Genomic DNA, 21708 nt, shown 5'->3' on the forward strand with positions numbered 1-21708 from the left:
GTCACCTCCGTAGTATGGGATTAGCCCTTGCATTAGCGGCCTAGAGCCAGATTAGGTTTTAAACAAAGTGTATTAGGAGCGCAAGTTCGCCTCCTCTCAAATTGGTATTTTAGAGGCCATGTAATTAAATTTTCTCACTTAATAGGCCTCAGTAGGTTGGGTATCTTTACCCCTGTGTTTATGTCCTTAGAGGACAACTTGAAGGTGGAGTTTGGTGTGGCCTTTGATAGGCTTAATCTTTGAGAGCAGATCGCTCTTTTGAAGTTTGTTTCTGCGCGCCTCGAGGAGGCTTTATGATGTAATTGGGAGCAAGTGCTCCTGGGCATGATTGGGGTCTTCTGCCCCTTTGTTTGAATTCTGTATATCGTAAGTTGGGCTAATTGCTCAAGAATTGTGTGTCTGGCTCTCGGAGCCCCAAACCCTGTAATTGTACATTCTCGATTAGTGGTTTTGCTACTCTGTACCTGCCAATATTGTTATTTCTTGTTTTTTGCTAAGAAAATATAACCTTGTTAAATTTTAAATTCACTTTAATTTCGTAGCCTGAGACCTGTTCACCCCCCCGCACCTTCTTTCACCTCTAACTACCACGGAAAACTCCGTAACAATAATAATAATAATAAATGAAGAAAACCCATTCACACAACATACACACAATGACTCACACAACTCAGTTTTATGTTACCAGGAAAAACTTTCTGCAGGCAGATTTGAATTTATGAGAGGAAGTACGGTGCCGAATGTCCATTGGGAGTGTATTCCAGAGTCTCGATGCGTTAACTAAAAAGGAATGATTGTAGGAATTCGTTCGACTTAGTGGAATTTCAAGTAAGGAACCAGAACGGGTACTAATTTCATGGAATGAGGAAAGGAAATGAAAATTAGAAGAGAGGTAAGTAGGAGTGTTCGTCGAAAGCACTTGGTAAACAAGTGTCATTAGGTGAAAATTCCTTCGTTCATTTATGCGTAGCCGTTCCAATGTTTTGAAATATGGTGTAACATGAGTGTCATGTCGCAGTTGGAAGGCATATCGTATGCATGAGTTTTGTGCTTGCTGACGTCTCAAAGCTTGTTCAGCATTTAGATTGACTAGTACCGTATCACAGTAGTCTGAAATTGGGAATAGTAGTGCTTTGATTAATTTTAGTTTAAGTTTTTGAGGAAAAGAATTCTTGTGACGTTTCAGGGGATATAGAGCTGCATGAACCTTTCTACATACATTTGTTACGTGTTCATTCCAGGTCAGATTCTCATTGATGGAGATTCCAAGGTTAGTTACATTTTTAAGGTACGGTACAGCAATGTCAATGATTATGATTGGAGGAGGATTGATATTGCTTACTACATGTAATAATTTAGAGTTTCCTATGATAATACTTTGTGTTTTACGAGGATTTGGGAGTAAGTGGTTGTTTTTAGCATAGGCGGTAAGCCTTTCAATATCCGAATTAATATACTGAACTGTTTCATGTAAATTGTATGTAGTGGTGTGTTTGCATATCTGCATATCATCAGCATATAAGTGGTAGTTGCAATACTGAAGTGTGGAAGATATGTCATTAATATGCAAGACGAACAGTAAGGGCCCGAGAACAGACCCTTGAGGGACACCGGATCATTTTACAGCCCATTGGGATCTTTGATTGTTTACCACTACGCACTGGCAACGATATGTACGGTACGACTTAAAAAATTTAAGGGCTATCGGGCCGATATGCAGAGAGCGTAGCTTGGATAATAGTATGTCTATATTTACCGTGTCGAACGCACTACTAAAGTCAAGGAGTGTCAGTATCGTCACCTGCCGTTTGTCCATTGCTAGTCTTATGTAACCTGTTACCCGAAGAAGTGCAGTCGTAGTACTGTGTCCCTTTCTGAAGCCCTTTCTGATGAGGATTTTAAAAGAAAAGAAAGGAAAAGGCATGCAAGGAGAAGAAGGAAGATGATGCCTATGCGTACGAAGTCACCAGGTACGAGAAACGATAAATAAACACAGAGCCCACAAGAAACTTCAGGGCTTATCAACAGTTACTTTCTGTTCTACAAGTCCAGCAACACAACCATCTACATCGATTGCAGAGCCGACTATGCCAACGTCCTCTTATATATGCAAACAAACATTGGGGAAAGCTGTAAAGCGTTTGGAGCAGGCTTTACCAGCGAGTCCTTGAAAGAAAAGGGAAGTTGTTTCTGTGCTAAGTGCAAAATTTGGTGTAAGTTAATCTACCTCCGGCAAGCGCAGGAAGTCTTCACTTCCAAATCAACAAGTTCTTAATTTCTCAATCGGGATGATATCAGGTGGCCATCTCCTCGAGCAAGATATTTTCTCTCTGTAAAGGACAGTTCTGGAGAATGGTATCAGTGGCAAAATGATGCTGAAAATCATGTATCTCAAATTCAAGAATCTGGCAAAGTTCAAGAGTGCTTCGATAAACTTGTAAAATCGTGTCCCTTGTTTATGAAATACACATTTATTTATACAAATCGAAGCAAAGTGTTTAAGATACATAAAAAAACAAATGACTGAAAATTCAATGGTTTTACAAATGGATTTTGTGGAGAATTTCACTATTCTTCCACAAGATGAAATTCAGAGTTGTTATTGGCATCACCAACAAATTATGATATTTACTGTTGTTGCATGATTTGTGGGAGGAAATCATGCTTCATAAGAGATTATATCTGACCCTATGGACCATGACAAATATGCAATGTACTCCTTTTTAAGACATCAAGGCAAAACGACCAGAAATCACCACAGTGTTTATCTTCTTGGATGGGGCAGCGAGCCAGTTTAAGCATAGGTTCATGTTCGCAAACCTTTTTTAAGGAAACTTTTGGAATGAATGTAACTTGGAATTTTTTTGCGTCTGGTCGCAGAAACGGTGCTGTTGACTGTGTTGGCGGGACACTTAGACGTAATTTGACTGTTGCTCTACATGCAAAAAGAGGCATAATAACATGCACAATGTTGTGGAAGTGGCGAAAAGAAATCAGCAAACACAAATGTTATATTTGTTCCTTCTGAAAAAGTTGAAAAGAGTAAACCCTTCTTGAAAGCCACTTCCACCCATGTCTGTGCTTTACCAGAAAAGCATGACATTCGTTACATGAAGCCATTAAAAAAATACAGTACATAGTTCAGGCAAAAAAATATTATTATTCAGAAACAACTACCACACACACTCTACATCTAGACTACAACATCGAAGCAAATGACAGAAATCCACCCTATGATACAGCTTTTGAAGTGGGTGACTTCGCACTTGGAAAATACAGCGGAAAGAAACATTCCAAAGATTTTGTTTGTACTGTGGCGGCCTCCAGTATTAATATATGTGTATAAACTCATATATGTTTATAAACTCCTTGAACTTTGTTTATGTTTCGAAGACGTCTATATATCGATATTCTGTGCTTCTAATATTATCTATATTATCTCTGATTAATATTCATGTTTTACTTTCGTCCCCACGATACTTGGAGTGTTAATTAAACACATAAATACATCATCCCTTTTCTATTATTCATTTAAGTACATAACCATCATCAATAACTACAGTACCATAACTGAAAGTGATGGTGATGTTTATTTCGTAACCAATTTTCACAAGTGTGATGAAGCTAAAATGTTTCATGAACCATCGACAAAAGACAACACTTTTCAAGTGAAAGTGAATTCGCAAGAAAATTACCGGTGCCTCAAAATACCATTACTCGTGGGAAATGGTATTTTGATGAACCTATACCAGAAGCAGAATGAACAAATATTGGTTTGGTCTTTTTCTTTCATTTTATTACACTTTATATTTCTGATCAAGCTTTCATACAAACTGTAGGCTACTTAAGCGTTGAATGTTCAGTTTTTAAAATATTTTAGTTTATTGTTATTAGTGTTAAACAAATGTGTGACAATTCACAAAAACACTTTACTTTATTAAATAGGCCACATGTCAGTATCATTATCTATTATTATTATTATTATTATTATTATTATTATTATTATTATTATTATTATTACTGGGAGGAAGGAAGCTTGTAGGTTTACATGACTGATAATCCTGCAATCATCAGCCACCGGGATATCATTATTTACGCAAAATCTGAACCACCAGACGTGACTTTTACCTCAAAAATCACACATGCATTAATCAGGACTCGAACCCAGTCCATCTTGATGGTTGCAAGCAGCTTGACCGCTGCATCATCACGCCCCTCCTTTATTTTTACTTACTGCGATATTAAATATAGATTCTATCATTCAGTGATTGTATTTAATGGAGAGTTTAAGATTTATTAGCCCCTCATGCCATCTCGCATAGCACAGATTAGCATGTGCAATCCTGCGATGCTGCCAAGTAAACATTCGACGAACACCTTTAACTATATTGCACAGACATTACGCAACTTACACATTTGGTTTATTCACAAAATGTATCTTTGTCCTTCTTGTAAATAATATCTTAATATTACCGATGAAAGTTACCACAATTCGCAGAATTTAGAAAAACTTAAGGTATGTGAAGTTAAAAGTCTGTTCCATGAGAACACCAATTGCTACATTTAAAATTTTATAAAATCGTGTACATTAGGTTTACAATAATGAAATGTGTGGAGGTTATTAAGTATCATCCAGACATTATTATGCATAAATCTTAATTTGTTTAGGTGGTAAGTTTCATATATACTGTATGTTAAAAAGAAATGTACAAATGTAAACATGCAACGCCTGGAATTGGCCTCGAGTAATTTAATAACAAACAAAAAAATTACTGATAATCATCACATTTGCAATTTAAACTAAATACTATATCAATAAAGAATCACGAAACATGCATTCCACAAAACAGTATGGATAACTGGTCTACTCATTCAACAACTAGCATTGTTAATGTTTCAACAATTTCTGCCTTAAGACTTCTTTGTCCGTCGCTCACAAGTATGATGTACTTACAGATCGATCTTTCAGCATCAACATTAGATAAAGGGCTCTAAATTAATTTTAACACTAACAGAGAAAACACTGGATGTTCAGATTTAATTAAGCACAATAACTGTCCGATTCACCAACTACAGGTCAGGATTATCTTGCTAATCCTTCAACTCCTTCAGAACAAAAATGGTCTTCCAGGAATTCAGCCTCTCGGTTCCTTCAGAAATGGGAATTTCTTCCAGTATACTGTAAGAGAAGAATTCTCTTTAGCCTTTATTATGTTCCGAGGATTGAAAAGGAAACGACACGATTCAGGTAGAGATTTAGTTGGATCTTTACCAAGAAGTTCCTTTATCTTGCAGATACAGAACTGCAAACACTAAACTCTAAACACTTATGTTCGCTCTCCACATTTCAGTGGTGACTAAGTATGGTTTTCAGTTAACCAGAAATACTGCAGAGGACAGCAATTCCAGCCTTTTCCTTCTCTTTTTTTCTGCTAATGTTTTAACGTTGCACAAACACATCAAAGGTTTTAAGTGATCCAAGGATGGGAAAGGGCTAGGATTTCAAAGGTAGCAAACATGGCCTTAATTAAGGTACAGCCCCAGTGTTTGCCTGGTGTCAAAATGTGAAACCAAGGAAAACAATCTTTAGAGCTGTTGACAGTGGGATTAGAGCCCACCATCTCCTGAATGCAAACTCACAGCTACGCAACCGCATGGCCAACTCACTTGGTCAGCTCTAGCTTCTTGAGCACATCACTTAATTTGGCAAGTAGCAAATGAATTGTGGGATAGAAAGAGCCTTGAAAGAAATTTATCACCACCATAATTTTTGTACAGCAACTGGAGATGAACACATCTCTTGCACTTTAACAAATTATTTCACCCTCGGCCATCTTTTTCAGAAATTTCACTACTGAGTTTTCTTCTACCAACTGTTCAAAGAAATCCAATAATCCATTTATATAGCGTATGACTTTTAGTGCCCGGAGTATCTGTGGACACGTTCGCTTCGCGTAGTTCAGTTCTATCTATTTGACACTCAGGAACGACCTGCATGCCTGGATGTGGTATACGATGATAATGAGGTAGGAAGAGGGTGAAACCCAGTGTCGGCATGTAGCAAATGCCTTTGGAATAACACCAAGACTTAACGTCACCATCCGACAGATAAATCTGTATCAACAGCACCACATGCCCTCACTCCATATGAACACTGCAGAGAGGTCTGAAGTTGAATCCAGGCTCTTCATACACAATCTTGTGATTAGAAATTGTATACCACCACCTCACCTACCCTACCAGCCAACATTCTGCTGGTGAAAATTTTATCCACCAACGGGACTTGAACCAGCTGACAATAGTGTCAGACTATATAGACTAACTGCGTGGAGTTCCTGAAGATTTTAACTGACACAGGAAACAGATTTAAACCATACATTTCATCTATTTACAATTGCAAATAGGAACAATTCATTTCATCTGAATTATCATGCTATGTTCCTTTTAGGATACAATAAATACATGTCTCTTACTTTTCTTGTATTTAGGAAGCTTCTCTCATTTCATATACAACATTGTTTAACTCATCTAATTCACTGTGGAGGAAAGAATCATTAATCAGGGTGCCTGCTAGTAAACTGAATCTGTTTTCCCTGTCTCTTTCCTGTGTTTTTCCTGGGATATTCCCATTTTCCCCCCTGCACTACATTTAGCAGGATATGTTACATAACAGTGATGCTCGTGTGTGTTTCTCATACATCTCAAACCATACCTTGCATGAACACTTACAATGGCATAAATAACTTCAAATAAATGTATCATAAGTTAAATAAGCTACACCTTACCATAAAGTGCCAATCTGTGAAGTGGGTTATCAGTAATCCCATCGTAAAGAGCCACTACAAGAAACACTACTACCAACAAAAGTTAACTACATTAATCACAGCAAGCCATCAGTCAATCATCACAGACCTTATTCTTGAAATTGGCATAAGTGAGCGTGCCAGTTACTAAACAGAAGCACATGGGTTAGTGCTCTGAAACTCGAGAATAAGATCCCAGTTCCAGTAACAAATGGAAGTCTCCTTCGAATACGTATGCTGGTCAACTAGTGTGCACAGAAACAAGCACCATTAACATATTTCATTATTTGTAAATTTCTTTGGTGAAAATTTTGCTTCTCTCTACTAATTTCTCCTTAACAGTGAGGGAAAATCCATAATAATTATGGGCAATGTATTATTAATAATAATAATAATAATAATAATAATAATAATAATAATAATAATAATAATACCGAGCTCGATAGCTGCAGCCGCTTAAGTGCGGCCAGTGTCCAGTATTCGGGAGATAGTAGGTTCGAACCCCACTGTCGGCAGCCCTGAAAATGGTTTTCCGTGGTTTCCCATTTTCACACCAGGCAAATGCTGGGGCTGTACCTTAATTAAGGCCACGGCCGCTTCCTTCCCAGTCCTAGCCCTTCCCTGTCCCATCATCGCCATAAGACCTATCTGTGTCGGTGCGACGTAAAACAACTAGCAATAATAATAATAATAATAATAATAATAATAATAATAATAATAATAATAATAATAATGTTACGTAAATTACATGAGTAAGTTTCAAAATTTTGGGCATTTTAAAAGGAACATTACGAAGATAAGAACCGAGCTTGATAGCTGCAGTCGCGTAAGTGCAGCCAGTATCCAATATTTGGGCGATAGTAGGTTCGAACCCCTCTGTCGGCAGTCCTGAAGATGGTTTTCCGTGGTTTCCCATTATCACACCAGGCAAATGCTGGGGCTGTACCTTAACCCTTTCCCACTCAGCGCGCCGATCTATCGGCGCGAGAGGTTATTGCCAAAACGCTCACGGCGCCGATACATCGGCTCTGTCTTATTTACGGATTTTGGTCATTTGCGTAGCTGTTAAATCGTAACAGTTGATCGTGATGGTACATTAAAGCATCGAATTTGCGTTTAACTCAACAGATATATCCACCAGGCCTACAAAATATTTTTATTTTCGACAAATGAAATCTGTTGACCGTGAATGTTTATGTTGTATTTATTTGAAGTTGTTATTGCGTGGATCTGTTTTGATTGGCTTATGAATACAAGAAGTTGATCTTGCTATGAGTTTTGTTTATAGTTTATTTCGTTTCTTTGGTATATCGTGTGTTCGATGTACTTCGTAAACTACAATTTTACTCCTTTTCATAACTTCGTTGTTGCACGTGCTTGCGTCATCTTTTTATAGTAACTGCTAGGCCATATTCAAGGCCGAATGAGGCCGATATCCTTGAATTTTCAGATTATTTAGACAGTAATAATGACTTTCTTTTGCCGAAAGTGATTCCCGTTATGTGGGAAGTGACACGGTCGTAACTGCTCACTGTGCATCGGACCGCGAGGCCCTGACATCGATGACCGTTACATGTACACTGAATAACTTTTGTGCAATGCTTCATGAGTGAATTGCAGTACACACATCATATTGATATCAAATTATTCAGAATTAAATGTTCTTTCATTCACGTCTAAGAGTAAAGAAGGAAGACGCAACAATGTCTAATTTTTCTGTTATTGAAAACAATAATTTATTTTTTAAATTTATTTTCGAAATTTAATAATTTGTTTGGGCTTAACCAATAACAATACGTCCAAGGTATATTCATTTCTGAAATGCTCATAGTTTCCTGTATTAGTGTGATTAATTTTATCTTAATGTGTGTTAAACTCTTTACGTGTTGAATTTTTGTAATCTGCTTTGGAAAATCCCAAAAATTAGTCTGAGTGTCTTCGAGCAAACACCTGCATATAGGCTGAGTGCCAAAGGGTTAATTAAGGCCACGGCCACTTCCTTCCCACTCCTAGCCCCTTCCTGTCCCATCGTCGCCATAAGACCTATCCGTGTCGGTGCGACGTAAAGCAACTAGCAAAAAGAGATAAGAGTTATTCTTTTTTTAATTTACAATTATTATACTTTAAATTTTGGTTTAATAAGAACAAGGCCATTACAAATTAATGGGAGAAAGTTATTATTTAAGTACATTTAATTTTACTATCAAAGTGAAGACCTGAAATTACACTATCGTTAAGATTGAATTGTAAGCTACACCACATTCAGACAAATACATTGCATGCCTCGTGTACTGCCATCTTTATGTGGTTAGTAAGTATGTCTACTGCTGCACGCGCTCACTCTGTCTTTATCTCTTTCTCTAAATACTACTCGTTACATATGACTAGTGCCGTGTCGTCTACGTATGAGTCTTGCTCAACATTTTGTTTGGGTCCAATCTTGAATCGAAAGCTTAACAGATATGGCACATATCAGTTTTATTTTTATACAGTTTACATAATACAGTAATCATTTCATGACTGCATTGAGTGACAGATATGGTACATTGTGAAGAATAACTAGATAAAAGCAGCATGTGCCATATGTTGAAGGAGTAGAGAACTATTTGACTTTCATCCCTTGCTTGTGTTGCAAATTGTCGACTAGACATTGATCACAAAGAGACTTGTATGAAGGGCGTACTATATTGTTTTACACTTTATTTTTTTCCCCCCAATTGAAGTACATTACACATCAGTTGTTACGTCCACCTTCTCAACACAATCTCCTTGTAACTGTATGCACTTTTGCCATCGATGTGTCAGTCTCTCCAGATCTTCCTGAAACCATTCTTTCGGAGTGGAGCGCACCCATGCCTTGACAGCTGTGTCCAGTTCTGCAAAATCTGCAAAACGGCGACCACACACAGGTTTCTTCATGTTCTCGAACAGGTGATAATCACTTGGTGCCAAGTTGGAAGAGTATGGTGGATGCAGCAGCACCGTAAATCCTATTTGATCAATGACCAGTCACACCAGTCACCAGTTACAAGCCTAGCCTTGAAGCCAGCTGGATCTTGATCAGGGCATTGTAAAAGTTCTCTGCACACGTCCACAAGCCTCTGCTTTTCATCTGCAGACAAGAATCTCGGCAGCCACGTGGATGACACTTTCCCCAACTGTAAGTGGCTGTGCACAATCCGCTGCAGGGTGTTTCGGCTAATTCCCGAAGCTGCCTCCATTTCCGTAAATGTGATGAATTTGTTTCCTTGAATGGCCTGTTCAACCCGGGCAATGCTGGCTGGTGTTGACACTGTCACATTCCTTCCAGAACTGGTTCCCTTATCCACCCAGTTGTAAACTGTTTTCTGTGATGGCGTATGTTCTCCACAGACTGCCACCAAGTGCCGATGAATTTCTACAGTGGCCACGCCTTCTTTCCATAGGAACCAAGTCTTATAGCTCTGTCCCTGACGGATGCTTTCCATGTTGTCTGCTCCTACACTGACAGTGTTTATATGAAATGGCTATGACGGGTGCATTCGTTGGCCCCTCTGCATGTGCTGCTACCAAACGGTGGAACAAGACACTAGTTACATGTCACCACCTTCAAAAGTGAAATGTGAACCTTACCCGGACGTACAAAAAATAAAGTGTAAAACAATAGAGCACGCCCCTCGTATTTCATACAATAGTAGTTCAATTTGTGTTTTTATAAAATTACTGTGGAAACATTAACACTATGCGCCCGGCAATAGTAATATTACCACCACACGGTGTGCACCTGAGTGCCGCTGTTAGTAATACTACTACCACGAAACTTGAAATTCAGCCACTTGAAAGCTATTCACATTATCAAATTAGTTTTTGTTAGAACATGTTGTCGATTTCCTTTACTATCAATAGGTGGTGTTATCGATCAATAGTGATTGGTGGTACAACCTAGGGACAATATTTCGAAGCCATGTGCGCTCAGCTAGATCTTACCTAATTGCTGACATACGTACTCCTCGCATGCTCTGGTTAGATAAGCTCAAATTTATGCACGTGTGTTCTAGTGACTTCACACAGATTTAGAATGAATGTGTAGTGAGTCAACAGCCTGCAATGATCTCAAGTAGTCGATTTATACTGTATATTGAGATATGGATATTGTGTAAAAACCCTTTTCTTTAAAAACAAGTGCTAGAGTTTTAACGACACTTGGTTTCAGGAACTTATTCTACTGTATTACTATCCAAGAATTCAACACTCGACTCATGCAGAATCAACTCATGTGCCAGGTCTCCTCTCCGTACCATAGTCGGAACTGTAATTTATGGTAACTTAAAATAAAGTTCAAACATACACAATTTACAGTTTAGAATCTAACTATGTCGTCTTTGAATATGAAATATACATTGCATAACTTTCACTTTATGAAGATTCGCAATGCAGAAATAACAGTACTGCTGCAAGCATTATTCGTACTGGTATGAAGCATGAAGAGATACCAGCATCAATTGTACACGCAATAATTGATTTCCAACAGAAAATAATTGATTTCTCGATGCTGCTATAATGTGGATTTTCATGTTTTCACTGTACACTGAAAACATTCCACAGTATCGTAATTAATTGTAGAATTTATGCGGATTATTGAAATTCGCGAATTGTAAGTAATTTTTCCTTTCCAATTATGTCCATTAGATCTACTCAATAAGAGACCCACAAAGCGAAACATCGGGACTATAAGCCTAATGTATTTAGGGTATATGGGTCCAATAAGCAATAGTTTTCTTCAAAAATGGGCAGAGTCTTAATAAACTTTGGGGTCTTATTTTCATCAGTTTGTTCACAAATTGTCAGATTTAGTTCAACAAAGAACATGCACCACACAAACACTATGATTGTCAAGAATGTACAGATCAGGCATTGCAATGAGGTGCTCAAACATGTAATATTCTGAGCCACAGGATTAAGATTAAAACATATAATATGGACAACAAACTATGACTGTTTTCAACTGAAACCAGACAGAGCTGGCAACACTGCAAATATTTGAAAGGGCAGCCAAGAAACAGACAGACACTAGTACTACTGCATTCCATAGTTTGGTGTTTATATAGAAACAGCTTAGAACGTGGTCAGTCTCAGATTACTTATGCGTCGTCAGCTAAGAAGAAATGGTTGAATTTGGTGATGGATAAAGCCTAAATAAGTACAACATGGAGTGATGCAATTCTTGTACAAAGAAAGTGCTTCAACAGTGCTTACACTATGTTAATGCAAAAATGGACAAAATGCACCTATTTTCCTGCAGTCCTCAGGATCACCTGGCTAAGAGCCAAGATCTGTACCCTGACGACTATCACATCTTTACTCCACAGAAGAAGGCCCTGAAGAGCAAGCATTTCCCCACCGATCAAACATTTCATGATGCTGTTGAAGTGTGTTTCAACCTGCAACCAGCATCATCCTCTGTGGAGAGTGTCAAGAAACTTGTTCAACATTGGGACAGACATATGAGGTGATTGGTGGTGGTGATTACTGTTTTATGAGGAAGTACAACTGGGTAACCATCCTCTAACACTAATCAGAGAGAAAAAAATTGAAAAGATCCGACACTTCGAAATATGAAGGTATTGGCCAAAGAAGGGCCACGAAGGGCGGAAAATGAAAGACTTCCTAGCCCTCGCAAACCTAATAGTGTCGGGGTCGGAGGAGAAAAAGAGTTGACCAAGGGAGGTCGGATGGGATAGATGAAAGTGAGGAGCCTGGCACAAGTGGAAGCAATGCCAGGGCTCAGCTAAGGGCCCCGTGGTCGCCAAACCACGCTCCGGGGCTGATGACCTTCGATGTTAGGCCCCTTAAAACACCAAGCATCATCAAACCACGCTTCTAAGTTCAGAGCCCCAGGGGCCCTTTTAGTCACCTCTTACGACAGGCAGGGGATAAGTGCAGGAGGTGAGATGACGGGCATGACGTTCGTGATGGCAGGACTCTGAAGTATCCAACACCAAGAAGGAGTGGTCAGAACTTTATGCCAATTGCAGGGTAGACTGACGTCACTGAGGTATGCTCATGATGTGAAATGATGTGGGTGTTATTCTATTGCCCCAATCCACAGGGGGGACATACATATGAATAGTGGGAGCGATTATCTGTAGACTCTTGCACTGTCATCAGTATGCTGCCATTGTGATACAGTTTATGCTGACTAATACAATACACCATACGTTTCTAGACATCAGTCCATGTTCCTGTACTGAGTAACCCTTACAAATACACAGCATTATAATGTCACACTTTTCATAACTCATATTTTATTACAATATCAATATTGAAAACATACCTCATACAACCTCTCCACTCACAGAGGAAGTGTGCTTGATCTACCCTTTGCTGCTGAGTAGACTGATTAGATGGAGATGATACGTGCAAAGCATTCTTTGCACTACGAAGTACCGGCTGACTGGGGCTGCTTATCTTCTCAACAGTTTCCGATGTTGGGGTTCCCCGAATGCTCACCAGCTGCCTGTTAGGTTTCTGTTGCACAGTTGTCATGGGCCTCATATTTGGTGAAGATATTGGTGAATTTTGTGGTGTTGAAGGCCGGGGAGAAGATGAAGGTGGAGGATTATGAACAGGTGGAGATGTTGTAGTAATGATAGGTTTTGTAGATTTCATGGACACTACAGAGGTTACAACTGCAACAGGAATGGAATTTGGAGTAACTGCTCTAGGCTGCTGGGCTGGAGGTAGACTAGGAGCAGGGTTTGATACATTATGAGTAGGTTGCATCGGACGAGCAGGCAAGGAGGACACAGGGTTAGGAGGAGAAGCAATGCCACTTATTGATTTGGTAGGTGATACGGAGCTAGAATTTGTTGCAGGAGTGCTGGTTGATGGAATAAGTGCAGGAGGTGAGATGACGGGCGTGACGTTCGTGATGGCAGGACTCTGAAGTATCGGCCTAGGTACTTGTGTTACAACTACAGGTTGGCCTTGTGGTGTTACAACCACTTTCTGATGATGTGTTGCCGTTGCAGAACTTTGTGGTTGAAGGATGATAATAGTTTTTGCACTTGTGCCTTGTTGCTGAGGTGTTTGTGCAACAAGCACAGTTTGAGTTTGCCCTTGAACCAATGCAGTCTGCGGCTGTGCTACAACATAGTGAGTTTGACCAGCACCACCACTTGAAACAATGTACTGGCCTCCTTGACCACCACTAGTAACCAGCTGAACTTGACCTTGAGGTGCCTGAGAGAGAATGAATTGCCCTGAGCTTGATTGTGACAGCATCACCTGTCCTGCCTGTACAGTGGCTAGTTGGGTTCTCTGAGCAGTTGCTCCACCAGTCTGTACTAAGACAGGCACAGCCTGATGTCCTGCTGGAGTCTTGATAGTAGCAGTTGCTGCTGGAGTATTGGGTCCTTGCTGAAGAGTGATCTGACCTCCAGCAGTGATAAGCACTTGGCTCTGAGATGCCAACTGACCCTGTGAAACAATGATTTGACGTGGTGCAGCCGTCACAATAAGCTGCTGTTGAGGAGATGTTTCCACACCTGGACCAAGAAACACTGTTTGCCGCAGACCACCACCAACCAATTGAATACCGCTAGCAACAGGTGGCGGAGGTTCTTCTTCAGGTTCATCCTCAAGAGCAGAAGCAGCAATTGCTGCATATAAATTAGCAGCAGATGGATAGTTACCAGATGTAGATGACGATGATGATGTGTTAAGGTTTTCAGTATCATCAGAAGCAGTATTTCCTTCCATATTTACACTGCTAATTACTGATTCTGATGTAGTCTGTTCAGGATTATTGGAAACATTATTTGGTCCAGGGGAAATGGTACCATTCACTGCAGTCTCTGAGAAGTGCATTCGTTTGGCTTCAATAAGGCCCTCTTCCGTAAGCTCAGCCTCTGCCGGCCTTTTCACAGCCTGGATTGTCTGAGTTTGCTGTGTTACCACAAGTTTTAATTGGTCTGCTGATAAAGAATCATCAGTGACAGTTCCCACAGTCTTAAATGCAATAGTTTCCTTTTCTTGTTCAAGAGCACCAGGCACGTTAACCACCGTTTGTCCTACTGTCCTAACAACTCCATCACTTCCAACCACTATACCAACATCTTTCACTTCTAAAATTTTTGAATGAGGATTAATTACTACACTGTCTTTTAAAACCTTCTCAAGATGGTTTTCAACTAATTCTAAACCTTTCTCCCCTATACGAAGTTCTTTTCCTAACACACCATTTAAGATTGGTGGCTCCTTCTTGTCCACTTTCTTTTCAAGAAGATCAGCTAGCATGAGACTTTTGCTACTGGGAGGTTTCACTAAACTTGCACTCTGAGCTGAGTCTTTAGAGCTGCTGTCATTGGAAGCTGCATCAATGTCCAAGGAGTGAGGTATTCCATTTAAGAGAATTCCCTCAAAACTAGTCAAGGAGTTCTCATTATCATCTGTTGAAGAGATGTTACCAGTTCCAATACCACTGCAGTCACGGCTACCACCAATACCACTACTTGACGCTAAGGAATTGTTGCCAGTTGAGTCTGAATCTTCAACATCTAGGCGTGGTAAGCGGGACTGGACAGGATTGCCTGACCCTGGTCCACTGCTGAGTGGTGCAAGAGGTGGTGGAGGAGGCTGTGGAGGCTCTCGACGTCCTCTTAATGCTGAATTACCTCCTCCTGTCACGGGCAAGTGATTTTCCACCACTCGTGTGATTGGTGTTGATACTGGGGTTGGCATCTCAGATACACTGCTGTCCACAAGAACATCTTTTCCATCAACCTGCAAAGAGAAAACAGAGTAAAATCAGGTCATTACAGGGACATTAAAAAAAAAAAAAAAGTACAAAAACATGAATTTTATTAAAACAAAAATACTTGGTATGGCAGCAAATAATGAAGTACAATCCAAGAATTATTCCACATAACAAATATTGGATATGATTGTAAGGGCAGCATTTATCCAAAAAGTATCTATGAAACAAATGAACCACCAGGTTGGTTCCTTTCCGATTAATAGTAAGCCTCAAAATGACATAGTGTTGGAAGCATCTCAATATATACTGTATATATAAAAGGTGTTCGGAAACAATGTGAACCGGGTTCATGAGAGTTACAGCGTTTCATCATACTGATAAGTAATTTGAAAAAATTTGTCGATATTTCGTGCCGTTGTCATTTCATCAGCTGTTGAAGTTAGCCAATCAGATCGCTTATCGGGTGATTTCAGATGGGTTTTGCAAGGCGGTGTTGCTAAATCTGCACGTGGCTTATGACTGGCTTGAGAACACCCAACAGAAGAAATAAACTTCTCCAGGGCAGGGACTTGAACGAGGACAACCCTACTGACAGGCTCGGTCCACAGCAAGCACACTATAGTGCATTGGCTAAAACCCATGGTATGATGGTGTTTGATGCTCATTTCTCGGCATGGTTACCAAATACAAAGTATGTTACAAGTGTTATTTTTTTAATATCCACCTATTCAATACAAAGAGATCTTTTTAGAAATTAAATATTATTATAAAATGTTAAGGGACATGTTTCACCCATATCAAAAGCATCGTCAGCCTCAAACTCAAACCTGTATGGTGAAAATTCAGGATCCTGATTGTTCTTACAAGTCATAAAAAGAGGATATCAATGTAGGTGTTTGTCTAAACATAAAAATTATTAGAATGTCCTCAGTTAAAATCATAGTATCAAGCTGCATGTCATAAGTTTACACGATTATACTTTCTGGAGCGTTGAGTCAATGTGCCCAAAAACCAGTTGGGGGTAAAGCAATAAACAGCTCAGTCTTTATAATGAAACAGAAATGTGTTTCCTTGAATCTTCTTAAGTGGCTGTTCAGCTGCCTATAGTCTTATTTAACTGGCTGAAGGAGTGAAAGTCGAATGTGTTACGATAAGATAACAGTCTTCTTTCAGCCAGCTTGCAATGCGCGGGTAGGACACAAAGCTACACACCTATTTGTACGACGCTATCAGAGTAGGCCTACGCTACAGAGGCAGACATTTCTTAAATACGAAACACAGATGTACCGCATGACTTCGACGACTGTTTTCATTGCGTGGGTCATACGGACGAAACTATTCACAAATTTGTGCGATGTCATCAGAGCTGCAGTAAGGCTTGTACCCGCTTCGAAACAGAATCGTCATCATTCTCTGATGAATTAAGTTGGTGGAGTTTTGTATGCGAGATTTATGTTTTTCATTTACTTTGTCTCAAAAAGCTGCGGGTCTAATAAGCAAAGGGGTCTAATACACGAGTAAACACAGTAAAATAAAGAGATTTCCACCTGTCAATGCATGTACAGTGAAACCTCGTTAGTATGTTCCTCATTAACATGTTTTCCCGCTTTGCACGTCGTTAATTCGAAGTCCCGATTCTTATCGTATTAAATCTATATTTTTAAAAAATACCTTGCTTAACGCGTCACAAATTTTTGCTATTACCGCTTAGTACAATTACATTTTTCCTAGCCGTAAAAATGTTATTTGACATCCCTTGTGAAACAAACGTGATTTCTAACTCGGGTAAGATCCATCGCCATAGTTGCGTGATTACGGAAAAAGACCTTAAATTCCTGAACTTCACAGTATAAGTTGCATGTTCGGGAAGCATTAACCGCAGGAATGTTTAGTTTTGTTTGCCAGTTAGCAGCGAGATTGCTGAATAATACAGCGAGCCTGTTTGTGCTTGCATTTCACAATCCAATTCTGAAGTTAGAAATTTCTGATGTGTTTAGTGGTACAGTGAAGTGTAGCGAATATTTGTCGTGTGATAACCTATATATGGATTAGGAACATAATCGTGTGAAGTCGACTAGCGTGGTGCACATTTGTCTTGTGACAGCCTAGGCGTGAAATTCCTTACTAACGAAGACAAAATTAATATCTGTCAGAAAGTGGACTAGCATCCGCATCTTCAGAGATGGCGCCAATGTTGAAACTGCACCTTCGAGTTTCGACTCGATCACTCGAGTTGGTCAAGTTTTGAAGGATTCAAAATGGCGGCCGAAGTCATTCCTCGCTGTCACACATGGTCGAGTGTAACATCCAATTCACTGTCTAAGAGTGTGACCAGAAAATACTCATTGGTCCACAATAAAAGGCCTCTACTACCATTTGTTTTAGAAAGAGTGTGATCTGCAATATAACTCAGGTATTTTTATTGGCCCCCATGCAAATGTTTTCATATTTGTTGTCTGGTGTTTTTTCTACCTTTCAGTGCACTGTTGTTATTTTATAAGCCCCAGCGGAAAAGCTTTTCATATTTGATATTTGTTGTCTGGTGTTTTTTCTACCTTTTAGTGCACTGTTGTTATTTTATAAGCCCCAGCGGAAAAGCTTTTCATATTTGTTCTCCCATGTTTTTCACGCCTTTTAATATTTTCCTCTTATCTTTAGAAATGGTAGATACAGTTTTCACAGTACCTGCAGATACACATTGTGAAATGCCCCTATATTGGAAAAAAACGCATCTAGTGTCTTCATATCCCTGTTGGATAGTCTTTATTCGTACATTCAGTAGTATATTTTATCGCTAATACATTCTTTTACCTTGTCCCCTGCAAAAAACGAGGTTTTACTCTATTTCTTGTAATGTCTTCATACAATTGCTTGTTGTGCTTTTTGCTATTATTATGCAATATAAGTTGTTTTTATTTTAATTTTGTTGTTGTACTACTGTAAGTACACACTGTCACCAGGATATCTTCCAACTACAATGCATCTGGTGTTAATAATAATAATAATAATAATAATAATAATAATAATAATAATAATAATAATAATAATCACAACACCGAGCTCGATAGCTGCAGTTGCTTAAGTGCGGCCACTCAGCACTCAATACTTCAACGATCTTTCCTAATCCGCCTCCCAACACTCTTTAACAATATTAATAGGAGACAAGAGCTTGATATAGCATCAAATAAAAGTGTATTCGAGAGGTGTGTAAATAGTATCTTAAAGATAAGTTGATGTGAAGGTATTATACCGCCATCTTGACCCACGACGACTTGGCTATGAACAATGTCATGGTTTTCGATTTGGACAGTTATTAGTAGGATGTGTACCTGATCTTGTTATATTTTGTTATGATTGTTATATTTTATTATGAAAGTTTACGTTTGTTAAATAGTCTGTTGACAGTGCAAGTGAAATTTGCTCAGTGTAGCTGTATCTTGTGCTTCGTAAATAAATAAATAAATAAAATAAATAAATAAATAGTTAAACACCACGTTACCTTCGGGTAACCCCTCTTAACTTTTTCGTAACTCTGGAAACATGGAGCAAACGACTAATTGGAAATCTACCCCAGGTGGTAACAAATCCACCCCCACTCACAGTGGGACAAGCAGGCCATCGGATTCTGGGGAGCCTGCATCTTCATGTAAGAGGAAGAAACACATCAACTATCTGGCAACAATAAACATTAATTCCCTCCTACAAACGGGAAAACTGAAACATACATTGAACGTCCTAACAAAATACAACATCCTTATAAGGGCTTTACAGGAGACAAGATTTACGGACGAAGAACCTTTTGAGTCACAAGGCTTCAGGATCTACAAGGGACAGCCAGGTCAGAGAGTGATGAAGAATATGCCTCACCTGGGTACAGGCTTCATAGTCAACAACAAAATGATTATTATCTCCTTCTCATCACCAAATGGGAGAACGTCCACTATAGCCTTCAGAAGTCTCAACAAAGCCTACACGATTGTTAACTTCCATGCACCTACCAATGATACTAATAAGAGTAATATTGAAAGTGTTGAATACTTTTGGGAAGAACTGGAAGAGACAATCGATAAAATTCCAGAACATCACGTGATCATCTTAATGGGAAACTTTAATGCCCAGATTGGTAAGGAGCGGAGGTTTAAGAACATAGTCGGAGAATACCCGGCCCACAAGAGAAGCAACTGTAATGGTGAGAGGCTGATCAATCTGTGTAAAAATCACAACCTTGTTCTTAAATCTACAGCATTCAGACACCTCCCCCGAAAAGCCAAGACCTGGAGATGTCCCAATCCCTTGCTAGGAGAGTACCAGTTAGATCACGTTGCCATCAGTAGAAGGAATAGCAAGGAAATAATGAACGTCAAGGTATTGAGAGGTGCCAATATTGATTCAGACCACTACCTATCTTTGGTCAAAGCAAATTTCATTCCACTCACGAAGTACAGAGATAACAATTACAGCAAGTCCAGAATCCCAAAATTTAATCCAGCCCAGCTGAAAGAGAACAACAACTTTACTAAGGTACTAAGCAATAATCAGAATAAAACAGATTGGCCTAACCTACAGAAGGCACTGATAGATGCAGCAACAGAAACCATCCTTGCAACCAGAAGGAGTAAACACCCATGGTGGACACCAACATGTGAAAAGGCAATAGAGGAAAGAAGACAAGCATGGGTGAAATGGAACTGCAACAAAAACATGGAAAATCATACAGCCTTCCTAACAGTCAGAAAGAACACGGCCAAGACCATTAGAAATGCTAAGAGGCAATATAACAACGACATCATAGATCAGGCAGAGAAAGACTTTCAAAGGAGCAACACCAGTAACTTGTACAAAACTCTAAAACCTCAGACAAATGCTTACTCAGCCCCTAAACTCCACCTTCGAGGACCAGACGGAGAACTGAAAATGAACAATGACGATTGTACTACAGCCCTTGCAAAATATTTTGATGGCCTCCTCAAAGCAGAAGAACCACAGGAAAAACTACAATTTCAACCAAAGAATGTTATTAACCCTGACTCCCTTCCTCCTACCAAAGAAGAAATCTAACAGATCATCTCTGAACTGAAATCTAACAGAGCAGCAGGCGAAGATGGCATCATTGCAGAATTATGGAAACATGCAGATGAAGAGTCAATTGACAGTATCCATAGAATCATAACTGACATCTGGACAACAGAAACACTACCAAGGGATTGGACTTCAGCTATCATCCACCCGCTGCACAAGAAAGGAGACAAGTTAGACCCTAACAACTATAGAGGGGTCTCTCTCCTATCAGTGACGTACAAAATCTTCTCCAAAGCATTGCTTAAAAGAGTCCAATTAGATTCCTGCATAGGAGAGTACCAAGCTGGATTTAGGAAGTCAAGATCATGCACAGAGCAGATTCTGAACCTCAAAACTATCTTTACCTACAAAAACCTCAGCACCTCACCCTATGTAGCAATTTTCGTTGACTTCCAGAAGGCTTACGACTCGGTAGACAGACAGTCCCTCTTTGAGACGTTGACTGAAATGGGACTGGATAAGAAGACTTTGAATCTTGTGAAGGCTACTCTGACAAACACCATGTCCAAAGTCAAATTCAGAGGGGTATTATCAAAAAGCTTCGAGATCAAAATAGGTGTTAGACAGGGAGATGGTTTGTCCCCTATCCTGTTTAACTGTCTGCTGGAGAAGGTCATTCGGGAATGGACGAAAACACTAGCTGACAACTCTGGATTAAAAATCGGCTACAAAAAAAGACAAGTTAACAGTTACTTGCTTAGCCTTCGCAGATGACCTCACACTATTAGCTTCAAGTATGGAAGAAGCTACGTTCCAGCTATCCTCCCTAGAACGCATAGCAGCTAAAGCAAGGCTAAAGATCGCTGTCAATAAAACAGAATTTCTGACAAACATCAGAGAAGCACCCAACTTCATTTCTTTGTGGGACAAAATAATACACAAGGCCAACTCATTCAAATATCTTGGAGAGTGGATAACCCCAAATGTTAATGAGGATCTTGCAATGAAGAGTAGATGCACTAAATTAGAAAGAGCTTATCATCTTTGTAAGAACATATACAAGTCTAAATCCCTCTCCTTGAATCTTAAACTTAGACACTACAACACCGTAATAAGACCATCTGTACTGTACGCCTCAGAATGCCTAAA

The 21708-nt window shown here is 39.4% G+C and overlaps 1 protein-coding gene across 5 annotated transcripts in view; it reads right to left on the bottom strand.

Moving 5' to 3' along the window:
• The window catches only part of Bap170 (Brahma associated protein 170kD), a 484022-nt gene that overhangs the window by 57806 nt on the left and 404508 nt on the right, over positions 1 to 21708 (bottom strand). For all 5 annotated transcript variants that reach the window (XM_067143530.2, XM_067143531.2, XM_067143529.2 and 2 more), the window contains one exon: positions 13117 to 15566. In XM_067143530.2, coding sequence (XP_066999631.2) covers positions 13117 to 15566 — 2450 coding nt within the window. The remainder of the gene's footprint in view (positions 1 to 13116; positions 15567 to 21708) is intronic.

This window comes from Anabrus simplex, chromosome 3 (assembly GCF_040414725.1).
Source record: "Anabrus simplex isolate iqAnaSimp1 chromosome 3, ASM4041472v1, whole genome shotgun sequence".
Classification (NCBI taxonomy): Eukaryota; Metazoa; Arthropoda; class Insecta; order Orthoptera; family Tettigoniidae; genus Anabrus; species Anabrus simplex.